The following is a 13,355-nucleotide window of genomic DNA, read 5'->3' as shown; positions in this document are numbered from 1 at the left end:
TTAGGAGTAGAGGAAGGACATGTGCCAAGAGAGAATGTGGTGGAGAGGAGGCAGGGGTGGAAGAAAAGTAGGACAAATCTCCAGGGATGGCCTAGGTGGAGGACAGTGTGTCTGTGTTTTGGAGTCAGACAGATCTGGGCTCAAATTCTGGCTTTGGACACCTCACTTATTCTCCGAGTCTCAATTTCCTCATCTGTAAAATCGGTATACTAAACACCTCGCACTTTGCCTAGCATGCAGTTGGTGCTCAGTAAACAGAACACTGGGATGCTTTGGCCACGTGAGGAGCCCAAATGGCCCAGCCCACCTGGCCCGCCTTACTCAGGTGAAGCCTCTACCCCCACCATCACAGGAGCCCTGGTTCAGGATGCAGCCCATGAGAGAAGACCCCAGAACGATCTGGCCAGGAGCTGTGTGGGGCTCCCACAAAAGTAGGTTTCAGGTTCTTGGTTTTCAGCAAGCAGAAGGGGGCTATACGTACCCCAAAGGAGATATAAGCACCCAGCAGGCTGCCAGCAATGGTGGCGTAGCCTCCGGTCATGACAACGTGGATTTCAGAGAGTGTCATGTCTGCCAAGTAGGGTCGGATGAGTAGAGGAGCCTCGGTCTGCAAAAGGGAAAGACGTCAGACAAGCAGAGCTGGCCAGGCTAGCACGGGGGGCAGTAGAGATGTCCTCACCCCCTGGGAGTGAGTGGGTCACAGTGATGACTGGGGGACCCCAGGGGAAGAGACAGCAGGGAGGGGTAAGGACCAACATCTGTACTTGGCTGAAGTTCTCAGAACCTTGGCAAAAGCCAAGCTCTGTCAAAGGACCCCCAGTCCTTCCTTCTGACCTGATAATGCTCCCCTGCGTCCAGTGCCTCCCACGTACAGGCACTCAGCTAAGCACCTGACATTCATCACTTCCACCCTTCTGGGAAGGAAGTGGTCATCCCCATGTTCCAGGAGAGCAGAAGATCAGAGAGGTTCAAAGAATTGCCTCTGTTCATGCAAAAGACCAGAAGCAGATTTAACTCCAAGCCTGAACTTCCAATAAAGATGAGGGGGTTGCCAGAAAGAAAGAGCACATGGGGAAGCTCAGAGCCATTCATTTACTCATTCAATAAATAATTCCAGCACACACTGTGTTCCAGACTGTGCTATGGAAGAGGGAGAGAGATGAGGGGAGGAGGAGGGCAGGTGGACAAGCCGGGGTAAGCAGTGGACCTCAGTAAGGAGTGGCATGATCTGACTTGTGAGTTTTTTGTTTTTTTTTTTCTTTTTGCTACATCCCATAGCATGTGGAATCTTAGTTCCCTGACCAGGGATCAAACCTGCACCCCCTGCACTGGAAGTGCAGAGTCTTAACCACTGGACCACCAGGGAAGTCCTGACTTGTGTTTTTAAAGGGCCACTCAAATGTGTGTGTGAAGGATGGACAGTAGGGGCAGTGGTCATGGCAGGAAGAGCAGAGAGGAGGCGACTGCAGTATCCAGGTGAGAGACAAGGGTGGCTCGTAGCAGAGGAGAAGGGCAGCGGGGCAGGTCTGGGATGTGGTGTGGGGCAGAGCTGGCAGGACTTGCTGATGGACTGGGAGCAGCTGGGAGCAAGAGAAGCAGAGGGAGGAAGGATGGCGCCCAGATTTTTGGTTGAAAGACACACACACACACACACACACACACACACACATGTTGAGAGAGGAACTCAAGGGTTCCGCTTGTTTAGCCTTAATCTAGTGAATTATCTGGGCTTCCCAGGTAGCTCATCGGTAAAGAATCCACCTGTAATGCAGGAGACACAGGTTCAATCCCTGGGTCAGGAAGATCCCTTGGAGAAGGAAATGGCAACCCACTCCAGTATTCTTGCCTGGAGAATCCAGTGGACAGAGGAGCCTGGTGGGCTACAGTCCATAGTGTGGCACAGATTCGTACATGACTTAGCAACTAAGCTCTAGTGAATTATCTAAGGATATCCAAGTGGAAGGTGAAGGGAGCAGTGGGATGTATACCAGACTGGAGTTAAGGGAGAAGAAGTATTTAAGCCATGGGTGGAGAGGCGGGAATCCTCTAGGGAAATGAGCAGACAGAGAAGAGGGCCCACGCCCACCAACACTGAGCTTGAAATGATGCTGCTAATTCTTGAAGGCTCCCTACCCCCACCCAAGTTAATTCACCTTCGGAACTCTTTACAATCTAAAATTTGTATTTCTCAACAAAAACCACTGATTACATTTGCAACATCTCATATAAAATAAAATCTCATATAAAATACTGAAGTACCTTTTCCTCTTTGCCTCATTTTGAACATCTAAGGGACATTGGACAATTTATCCAAGAGCACATCTGCCTTTTAAAGAAAAAAACACAAAAAACCCTTGAAATCAATACACTTGGATCGAAGCAAAAAAAAAAAATTGTAGATATTCTCCGAAGTTTCCTAAACTGCCCATAGTTGCCATACTTTGGCAAGTATGTCTTTTTGATGACTTACATGTTGGGCAGGTAGGCCAGGATTCTACAATGGTCACCATGTCACACCCCTAGGAAGGCCAGGCCTTCTGAAAGGGACTCAGGACTGATAGTCCCTTCAGAGTCAAAGTTATATTGGAAAATATTCTTTCAGAAAGAGACAGGGGGAAAAAGGACAAACTGATGATGTGGAAGGAACCCCAACCAGGAAGAAGAAGACGTGGATTCTAAGTCCTGGCTTATATTGTGGGATCTTGGCAAGGCATCCCCACCCCTGGACCCCAGCTTCCGCATGTATAAAAGGAGAACTTTGGGCTCCATCTGTAGGATTCGTGAGCCTCTAAGCTGAAGACAGCCTTCACCTAGGATAAAAGGTGGTGGGAGGTACCAGGCAGACATCATCCTCTTTGGCTTGACCCAGGCACAGAGTGTATTTCCCAAAGGAGCGTCTCCAGGACCCTGGTGACCCTGGCAGGAGGTTTGATTAGCTCTTCTGATGGAAGCAGGGCTCTGGGGATGCAGGGTCCCCACCCTCCTTGGGGACAGGAGGCTGCAGTACCCACCTGGCTCACAAAGATGTTCCCAGCCACACTCAGGGTCTCTGTGGCCGTGGTGCCCATGGTGATCTGCATCAGCCAGGAGATCTGGAAGGAAGCAGGGTGCTTTTTGTGGATTGGCATCAGCAAGCCTCAGAGGCAGAGACAGTTGGGGTGGAAGTGCCATAAAAGCCTCCCTTCCAACCCCGTTAGGACCTCCTCATCTGCATTTCCCCAAAGATCCATTCATCTTCTCCTTCCATACATCCATTGATGAGGGCTTACCGTCCGTGAAAAAAGGATTCCCTGGTCAAATATAGGGCTTCCCTGGTGGTTCATACAGTAAAGAATCTACCCGCAATGCAGGGGATCCAGGTTCCATCCCTGGGTCAGGAAGACCCCCTGCAGAAGGGAATGGCAGTCCACGCCAGTATTCTTGCCTGGAGAATCCCATGAATGGAGGATCCTGGAGGGCTACAGTCCATGGGGTCACAAAGAGTCAGACATAACTCAGTGACTAAACACACACACTGGTCAAATATATTTGAGAACTGCTGTACACACACATGCCTTGGAGATGGCCAACACTTGTTAGCTTAGCAAAGGCTCTGAGAACTCCTGCATGAAACTTGTTTAAATTTAGTCCAGAGTCCAGATAAGCTTGACAAAATTATTTGACCATGGGACTTCCCTTGTGGTCCAGTGGTTAAAGCTCTGCACTTCCACTGCAGGGGATATGGGTTTGATTCCTGGTCAGGGAACTAAGAGCCTACATGCCCTGCAGTGTGGCCAAAAATGTTTTTAAAAATAAATTATTTGACTATGGGATCCCTTTACCTAGTAGCATTTACTAATCTGCTGTGAAACTAGAGTTTTTGTAGAAAGGCTTTGGGAAACACTGTATTAAAAAGTTCTTTCTTGGGAATTCCCTGGTCAAATATAGGGCCATAGAGTCCAGTGGTTAGGACTCTGTTCTCACTGCTGAGGGCCCAGGTTCAATCCCTGGTTGGGGAACTGATATCCTGCATGCTGTGTGATATGCCAAAAGAAAAAAAAAAGTCCTTTCTTTCAATCAACATCAAGTCTGCTTCCCTGGAATTTCTCTCCACTGCAAGTACCTCTCAGGGTGATTTTTCCCTAATCTTTCATCTGTAAGTGTTTAGAATCCTATCCCTAACCTCCTTCACCCTGGCCTTCTCTTTCTGACCCTTCATCCCCCTTCCTTCAGCCATTCTATGGAAGGTGTGATCTCAGGCTCTCTCTCACACTGAGTTTGTAATAGCCCCTTGGTTGAACATTCTCCAGATTTGGGGGTAAATGCCACCCTCATGGGCTTTCCAGGTGGGCTAGTGGTAAAGAACCTGCCTGACAATGTAGGAGATGTAAGAAATGCAGGTTCAATCCCTGGGTCAGGAAGATTTTCTGGAGGAGGGCACGGCAACCCACTCCAGTATTCTTGCTTGGATAATCCCATAAATAGAGGAGACTGGTGGGCTATGATCCAAAGGGTCGCAAAGAGTTGGACACGATTGAAACAATTTAGCCACCCTCATGCTTGCCATGCACTCATAACATAATCCCAGGCTTCAGTTCTGGCAGCTGCCTAATGTACTGGTTTATTCTGAGCTCAATCAGCTAAAACCCTCAGCATCTCTTGCCAGGTCCAATGCCGTCCAATGCTGTCTCCTGCATCCTGGTTTCGTGTGGCAGATTTTATGAACATATGCACAGGATCTGACATTTATATCAGCTGAGTCTGGCCCATGTGGCCCACTGCTCTCAAGATCTTTTTGGTATAAATTATTTTTTCCCCCGCATGTGGGCATGCTAAGTCATTCCAGTCATGTCTAACTCCTTACGACCCTATAGACTGTAGCCTGCCAGGCTCCCCTAACACTTCTAATGCAGCCTCAACTCTATAAACTAGCCCCTCCAAAGACCCCATTGGATTGTGGCGCCAAGTCTCCTTAATAACATGACAACAGACCCTGTGATAAGGCATTTGGTTAGTAGTAGACTCTGAGAGGAGAAGGTGATGGCACCCCACTCCAGTACTCTTGCCTAGAAAATCCCATGGACGGAGGAGCCTGGTAGATTGCAGTCCGTGGTGTTTCGAAGAGTCAGACACGACTGCGTGACTTCACTTTCACTTTTCACTTTCATGTATTGGAGAAGGAAATAGCAACCCACTCCAGTGTTCTTGCCTGGAGAATCCCAGGGATGGGGGAGCCTTGTGGGCTGCTGTCTCTGGGGTCGCACAGAGTTGGACACGACTGAAGCGACTTAGCAGCAGCAGCAGCAGCAGCAAACTCTGAGAGGGTGTTGACCCTAGGAGCAGGGGATGCCGGGAGGTCCAGTCTCTCAGAGCAGGGGGTCTGGGGAGAGTTTGGGCTTGGGAAAGCAAGGCATTCTGGGAGAGTGTGGGCCTGGACCAGGACCTTAGGAACTCACCTTCATGATCACCCACTGCATGAGGCCCACGTAGTAGAGAACTGACATGGCACAGCTGAAGAAAACAATGATGGGCAAAACCTGCCAGGAAAGAGCACAGATCTCCGGGTTAAAGCAGACAGGCGGCAGGATACCACACAGGACCCCAGTCAGAGACCCCAGTCAGCCTGCTTCCTCCAAGAGCCTGCCACTCAGAGAACTGACAGGGTCAGGGGTGCAGCTCTGAATTCAGTGCATGGAATTCCATATGGGACCACTCTGGAGGCAGCTGTCCTCTCTGCTCCTCTCTGAACATTAGCCATCTATGCAGCTGTCCCTGTGGTGGAGGGGGAGGACTTGAGTTTGCCACTTTTTAAGATATATATACAGATATATATATATAGATTTATTTATTTGACTGTGCTGAGTCTTAGTTGTGGCATGCAGGGTCTTCAGCTGTGGCACATGGGATCTAGTGCCCTGACCAGGGAGGGAACCCAGGCCCCCCTGCACTGGGAGTAGGGAGTCTTAGCCACTGGACCACTAGGGAAGTTCCGAGCCCACCACTTTTTATCACCTGCTTCTTCATCTGTAAAATGATGGGGAGGAAGTGACGACCTCGAAGGTTGTTGTAAGGATTTAAGGAGCCGGCTCAGGGCCCAGCACTTTGCATAGGGTCTGTCCTCCACCCGGGGTTCAATCCCTGGCCCGTGACGCTGGCCTTAACCTCTTCCTGTGCTTCGGGCTCCAGAGGCCCTCCTCTCTCTAGTGTTCTGCTTCTGCCTGGTACCGGCGAGCTCCAGATGACTCTTATTGTGGACCAGACACCCGCATTTCCTCCTGTCACCCCATTTCCTATTTCCAGGCTTGCCACTGCTCTTCACTGACTCCAAGCCTCCACAATTCTCCCTTCAAAGCTTCCTCACATCCATCCCCTCCTCCCCAGAGCCATGTGTTCCCCACCCCAGTGCTTCCTCACTGCAGACTGACTGACAACAGCAAGGACTGGCAACAATGCAAACATCCTTCAGTGAAGAGAAGTGTGATGACCTATGGTGTGGCCATGCACTCCAGTCAGGAATTGAGAGGGAGGAAGCCCAATCTGAGCAGCGTGGGATGATTTTCAAGATAGGCTGTGAAAGGAAAAAAGGGGAGGTGTAAAACAGGAAGCATGGTATGCTACTTTATGAGTAAGAAAGTGGGGGTGGCGTGGCGGGTGCTCTTGTAAGCACAGATATCATTAGATGAACATGCAAATGATCAGGAATGGCAGCTACCTTGGGGATGGAAGTGGGTGACTTGGGGATCAGGGTGGGAGGGATACTTCCGTGCATGCTCAGTCACTTCAGTCGTGTCTGACTCTTTGTGACCCCATGGACTGTAGCCAGCTGGGCTCCTCTGTCCATGGGATTTCCCAGTCAAGAATACTGGAGTGAGTTGCCATTACCTCCTCCAGGGGATCTTCCCAACCCAGGGATCAAACCTCCTGACTATCCTGCATTGACAGGTGGATCCTTTACTACTGGGTCACTGGGGACACCTGGGAGGGAGACTTACTTTTTACCAAATCCCCGTTTGTACAGTTGTAATGTGCTATTTGTTCCAAACAGCTTATAATAAGTTATACAGAACTAGTAGCCCACTAGGTTCATCTGTCCATGGAATTCTTCAGGCAAGAATACTAGAGTGGGTTGCCATTTCCTTCTCCAAGGGATCTTCCCAACCCAGGGATCAAACCTGTGTCTCCCGCATTGCATGCAGATTCTTTACCGTCTGAGCCACCAGGGAAAGCCAATAATGTGGTAAGCTAAAATGTAAAGTGGGGAAAGTGGAAAATTAAAAGTACTGATGGTCCAGTGGTTAAGAATCCACCTTCCAATGCAGAGGAGGGGGGTTCTATCCCTTGCTGGGGAACTAAGATCCCACCTACCTCGGGGCAACTAAGCTAGCAAGTTGCAACTACTGAGCCCATGCACTCTGGAACCCAAGCTACAACTAGAGAGAAGCCCTAGTGCTGCAGTGACAAGCGGGGGTGCCAAGATGAAAGATCCCACATGCCGCAACTAAGACCCAGCACAGCCAAAAATAATAAATAAACAAATATTTTAAAATAATTAAAAAAAACAAAAGCATAGAAAGGCTGGGAGGCACACACCCAAATAGTCAAAGTAGTTGCTCCCATGTGCTAGGACTGTGGACATGTTGTTTTCTTCTTTCTCCATTTCCAGTTTCTCACCTGCTCCTATAATTTCTGGTAAGAGGCAGACCCTTCTCAAGGGAGGGCAGCACAGGCAGAGGAGGGCTTTGGGGGAGGTCCATTTGCACTCACTGGGTTCCAGATCCCTGGGGAATATGCAAATAGAAGGAGGGGTGCAAGGGCCAGGAGCTCAGAGGAGGGTCCGGGCCAGGCCTTGGCTGAGTGCATGTTGAGGCCACGGAGCAGATGGAGTTCACTGAGGAAACTTCCCTGGATGACAAGAATAGTGACTGAGGACAGGGGCCTGGGGTCAGCATCCCTGGAGGGTGAGGGGAGAAGGAGGGGTGCGTGGTGGAGACAGAGAAGAAACAGAGAGGTCCGAGGACTTCCCAGACAGGGTGCGATGGGAATTGAGGGCAGCCTTTCTAGAAGAGACAGTCCATCAGCAGTGCCAGATGCATGCATCTGAGAACTCTGGAAAAGGTAAGGACCGGGAGGGACGCTTGGCACCTGGCGATGCCGGGGTCCCTGGTGACTTAGGTGAGAGCAGTGTCAGGGGGATGGGCACAGAAGCTGGGTATCAGTGTGCCCAGGAGGGAGGAGGACATGAGGAGGTAGAGACCACGAGGAGGTAGAGACCACGGGACAAGCAACTCTTTTGAGAAGCTTAACTATGAGGGAAGGAAGAGGGGCTGAGCAGACTTCCCTGGCGGTCCAGTGGCTAAGCCTCTGCATCCTCAGCGCAGGAGGTGTGGGGTGAATCCCTGGTCAGGGAACTAGATCCCACATGCTGCAACCAAGGGTTCACATGCCACAACTGAAGATCATGCATGCAGCATGCTGCAGTGAAGAGAGAAGATTCCATGCGTCGCAACTCCGGACAGCCAAATAAATAACCTTTTTTTTTTTTTTTCCACAGAGGGCTGTAGAGAGGGGTGAGGAGTGGAGGAAGAATTATTTTCATTTTTCAGAAGGGAGAATGTTGAGCAATCAAGTTGAAGCTCCAGTTCAAAATGAACTGGGACTACAGCACGGTCTCTGATGAGAGCAGAGCCTCTGCCCCAGCAGGTCTCCTGGAGAAGAGAAACAAGCCTGGCCAAGGCAGTTTTCCCTCTCCCTTCCCAAATGAATGCCATGGGTTTTATCTGGACCTGCTCCCCTCACGTCTCTGTCACCAGCTCGCTGCCTGGGAGATGTCACCTGACAGGAGACGCAGGCACTGGGTGACGAAACCCTCTTCCTGCCCCGTGACTCCCCTGGCCGCCTGCTGCTGGACACGCCCCTAACACCAAGGGTGGTGACGGCGTTCTCCTCTGCCCTGGAGTGAAACGCAGGGAGGATCACGTACTGTCTAGGGCCACCTCTGCAATCCATCACGCGAGGGACCGCTAGGCAGCCTGGCAGGTTTGTGTGGATGGCCCAGGCCAGGAAGAAGCCCCCGGGGACAGTGGGACCCGACTGAAGAACTGGGATTTCTCCAGGCATCGACCTAGAGACATTTTCTATCTCTGAGATGGGGCTCTTTGGTGGAAAGGCAGCTGTGACTGGCTGGGGAGGGACGATGTGTGAAGGAGAGAGATGATTTCTAAGGTGGGACATTCGATACTAAATAAGGTCCCTGGGGACTTCCCTTGTAGTCCAGTGGTTAAGAATCTGCCTTCCAGTGCAGTGGAATACAAGTTCAATCCCTGGCCAGAGAACTAAGATCCCTCATGCCACGGGGCAACTAAGCCCGTGAGTCACAACTACTGAACCCGTGCTCTAGAACCCGTGCTCCCCAACACGTGCTCCCCAACAAGAGAAGCCACTGCAGTGAGAAGCCTGAGCACTGCAACTAGAGAGTAGCCCCTGCTTCCTGCAACTAGAGAAAGACAACATGCAGCAACAAACACCCAGTACAACCAAAAGTGAGTTAATTAGTTAATTACTAAATAAGGTCCCTGAGTCCAATATGATCGCCTAGTCCAGAAAATAGACCTGGGCCCGGTAGTATGTGAGATCGCTGAAGACAGGGCAGGCAGCTGGGCAGGGCTGCCATTTGAAGGAGGAGGAAAGTGCCTTTAAGCCCTGCTACTCGTGAACTGTGCAGTCCTGCCATGAGCCATGTCCCCAAGCTGTGGCGACTTGAAGATCCTCAAAGCAACTGAAAAGTGAAAGCTTAGTCTCTGGGTTGTGTCTGAGTCCTTGTGATCCCATGGACCATCGCCTGTCAGGCTCCTCTGTCCATGGGATTCTCCAGCCAAGAATACTGGAGTGGGTTGCCACTCCCTTCTCCGGGGGATCTTCCCAACCCAGGGATCGAACCTGTGTCTCTTGCATAACAGGCAGATTCTGAACCATCTGAGCCACCAGGGAAGCCCCAAAACAACTAAGTTCGACATAAATTCACTTCACAGTGGAGACAGTGAGGCTGTGAGGTATTGGTTACCTATCCAAGGTTACATAGCTGCAGAGAGACAGGTACCTCCTGGCCACTAAACAGATTACAAAGGACCTTCCAGGATCCTAAGGAGCTATTCCCCGGGGCCAGTCCTGGAGCCTCATTTCTGTGTCTTAAGGAGTGGCATTCTCTCCAAGGGAGAGCTCAAGTTGTAGTGGCCTCGAGTCAGTCCTGGTCACTGCTTCGTGGGCCCACTAGTACCAGCGCTCACCCTTACTCAAGGGAGAAGGAAGTTACAGCACCTCCAAGCCAGTGGTTCCCAAGGTGTGGTACCTGGACTAGCATCATCAGCTGAGAATTTGTCAGAAATGCAGATTTTTGAGCCTCAGCCCCAGACTTTCAGTCAGTCAGTCTGGGGTGGCCTTGAGAGTCTGGCCTTTCCAGATGCTGCTGGTCTGGACGCCACAGTCTAAGAACCACTGCTCTAGAGTCTAGACCAGACTCTCTGAGCAGACGCCACCTCCTTCCCTGGAAACAGGCTCTGAAGGCAGGACTAATGCCACTGGGGACCTGGCCCTGCTGCTTTCTCTCCCTAAAGGGAGCTGAGCCAAGGCTTCTGACTTCCCAAGGCTGTCCCCACAGCCCCCCACACCCAGCCCCCAAAGCCTAAGCCTATGGACAGAGCCCAGTCACCAGCCCCAGGCCATGACAAACCACAAAAGCCCAAAGCTTGAAAATTCCTCTGGGGAGACTGCTGATATGTCCACCTCACCACCAACATTACAGAAAGGCACAAGGGACCTGCTCCAAGGCCAGAAAATCAGGGCAGGCCTCCTGATTTCCTGCTTACGCAGACACCACCACCACCACACTTCCTTTCCATTCCCTCCTCTGGAAATCGTGCTCACTATGGTTACCAGTGGACCCTTAATGACTCAGTCCATCGGCACTTTTCAGTTCATGTGTGTGTGTGTGTATGTGTGTGGCTTAGTCGTGTCCGACTCTTTGAGACCCTATGGACTATAGCCTGTGAGGCTCCTCTCTCCATAGGATTCTCCAGGCAAGAATACTGGAGTGGGCTGCCATCTCCTTCTCCAGGGATCAAACCCAGAACTCTTGCATTGTAGGCAGATTCTTTATCGTTTGAGCCACCAGGGGAGCCCAGGTCTTATCTTACTTGACTTTTTGGGTCAGATTTGGCATTGATGACTACTGAGGACTGCAGAGGCTGCATCAGGCAGACACCCCAAAACCCTGGGGAGATGAAAATGTTTTCTTTCTCCCCAGGGGTTCCTTGGGGAGAACATTTCAGCAGCACCGCTGAGCTTAGTGAGTGTGCACGTGTTCCAGAGGCTGGAGCGACAGTAAAGGACGGAGTGAGCGAGTGCTCCTGACCGGCCAGGCCCAGGAAGGGTGAGGGAGTCTGGCGGGGAGAGGTGATCATGTGTGTGGAAAGTTACTAGAAGGGAGATGGAGCCAAGGAGGAATGACTAATCAAGATGCTACTGCCAGGAGGTGGCTGCCACGTCAACTGGGCCAGGGAAGATGGAGGGTTGAAGGAGTCCTGGGCAGACCCAGCTTCCTGGAGAAGTGACAAGCTGAACCCCAGCCCAGCAGGAAGCAGCTTGGAGTCTGAAAATCTGAGTTAGCTTGGAGACTTCCCCACGCTGACACAGGCCAACAGCCCTGGACTAGGGCCACATTATTCATGGGAAGAATGGAAAGAAAGCTCTTGAGTCTTCCACTCGACTCAGCACTAACAAAGCCACCTCCCAGCTGGAGAACAAGCCCCATACTCAGCAAGTGTGTGTGTGGGTGTTTGTATGTGTGTGTGTGAGAGAGAGAGAGAGAGAGAGAGAGGGATGCAGGAGTACAGGGTGTGAGTGAGATTCTGTGATTAGGAAATCTGGTTGAGAAAGGGAGTCCTGTGGCCATGAAGCATCTGTCTGAATTAGTCCCTCATTCTGGCCTGCCTTCACTAAGGAGGCCACTGGCTAATACACTGGCCAGGAGTTTGGGCGGAGGACAGGGCACCCTGGGGGCCAGGGAACAGTTAGTGTTTGACGAGCGAGTGCTGAGCCTCATTAATGATAAACCCACCTATTTGTTTTCTCTCTCTTGACTGAACATCCAATCTCAAAGCCTTTAGCAACTGTGAATAGGTTTTTATCTTTATCACTACTGTTGTTAAGGATGCTTTTTGTATTTAAAAGGGAGACCTGATGTCACTGACTTTTACTTAGTGTGAGGAAGAAAACAGCACTTAATTAGAAATCCACCACCCGGTTCTAGCCGGGTCTCCCTCTTAACCCACGAGGTAGTTGTGCCCAGGTCACTGCTCCTCTCTGTAGTGTGGTCTGACCATCTGTGATATAAAGGGGAGGCCTGAAGTCCACATCACTCCCTCTTAGCCCAGTGGTCTATGAACCCCTGATTCTAAAGTGTAATTCAGGGAGAGATGCAAGTAGCAGGTATGTGCAAATTCTTCTAGAAAGGGAGGAAAGTAACAGTCAAAGTGTTAGTCACTCAGGCCTGTCTGGCTCTTTGCGATCCCATGAACTGTAACCTGTTAGCCTTCTCTGTCCATGAGATTCTCCAGGCAAGACTACTGGAGTGGGTTGCCATTCCCTTCTCCAGGGGATCTTCCCAACCCAGGGATCAAACCCAAGTTTCCTGCATTGCAGGTGAATTCTTTACCATCTGAGCCACCAGGGAAGCCCCAGAAAAGGAGGAAAGACAAGCAGAAGATATTAAGAAGAGGTGGCAAGAATACACAGAACTGTACAAAAAAGATCTTCACGACCCAGATAATCACGATGGTGTGATCACTGACCTAGAGCCAGACATCCTGGAATGTGAAATCAAGTGGGCCTTAGAAAGCATCACTACGAACAAAGCTAGTGGAGGTGATGGAATTCCAGTGGAGCTATTTCAAATCCTGAAAGATGATGCTGTGAAAGTGCTGCACTCAATATGCCAGCAAATTTGGAAAACTCAGCAGTGGCCACAGGACTGGAAAAGGTCAGTCTTCATTCCAATCCCAAAGAAAGGCAATACCAAAGAATGCTCAAACTACCACACAATTGCACTCATCTCACATGCTAGTAAAGTAATGCTCAAAATTCTCCAAGCCAGGCTTCAGCAATACGTGAACCGTGAACTTCCAGATGTTCAAGCTGGTTTTAGAAAAGGCAGAGGAACCAGAGATCAAATTGCCAACATCCGCTGGATCATGGAAAAAACAAGAGAGTTCCAGAAAAACATCTATTTCTTCTTTATTGACTATGCCAAAGCCTTTGGCTGTGTGGATCACAATAAACTGTGGAAAATTCTGAAAGAGATGGGAATACCAGACCACCTGACC

The 13,355-nt window shown here is 50.5% G+C and overlaps 1 protein-coding gene across 4 annotated transcripts in view; it reads right to left on the bottom strand.

Annotated features, from left to right (window-relative positions):
* Window positions 1-13,355, bottom strand: part of SLC28A1 (solute carrier family 28 (concentrative nucleoside transporter), member 1) — a 78,801-nt gene that overhangs the window by 34,994 nt on the left and 30,452 nt on the right. For all 4 annotated transcript variants that reach the window (XM_010841090.1, XM_010841089.1, XM_010841088.1 and 1 more), the window contains 3 exons: window positions 5,436-5,516; window positions 3,012-3,092; window positions 482-607 (listed from right to left, as the gene is read on the bottom strand). In XM_010841090.1, coding sequence (XP_010839392.1) covers window positions 482-607; window positions 3,012-3,092; window positions 5,436-5,516 — 288 coding nt within the window. The remainder of the gene's footprint in view (window positions 1-481; window positions 608-3,011; window positions 3,093-5,435; window positions 5,517-13,355) is intronic.

Source organism: Bison bison, unplaced genomic scaffold (assembly GCF_000754665.1).
Source record: "Bison bison bison isolate TAMUID 2011002044 unplaced genomic scaffold, Bison_UMD1.0 scf7180017864155, whole genome shotgun sequence".
Lineage (NCBI taxonomy): Eukaryota > Metazoa > Chordata > Mammalia > Artiodactyla > Bovidae > Bison > Bison bison.
This window is presented reverse-complemented; position numbering and strand designations above follow the sequence as displayed.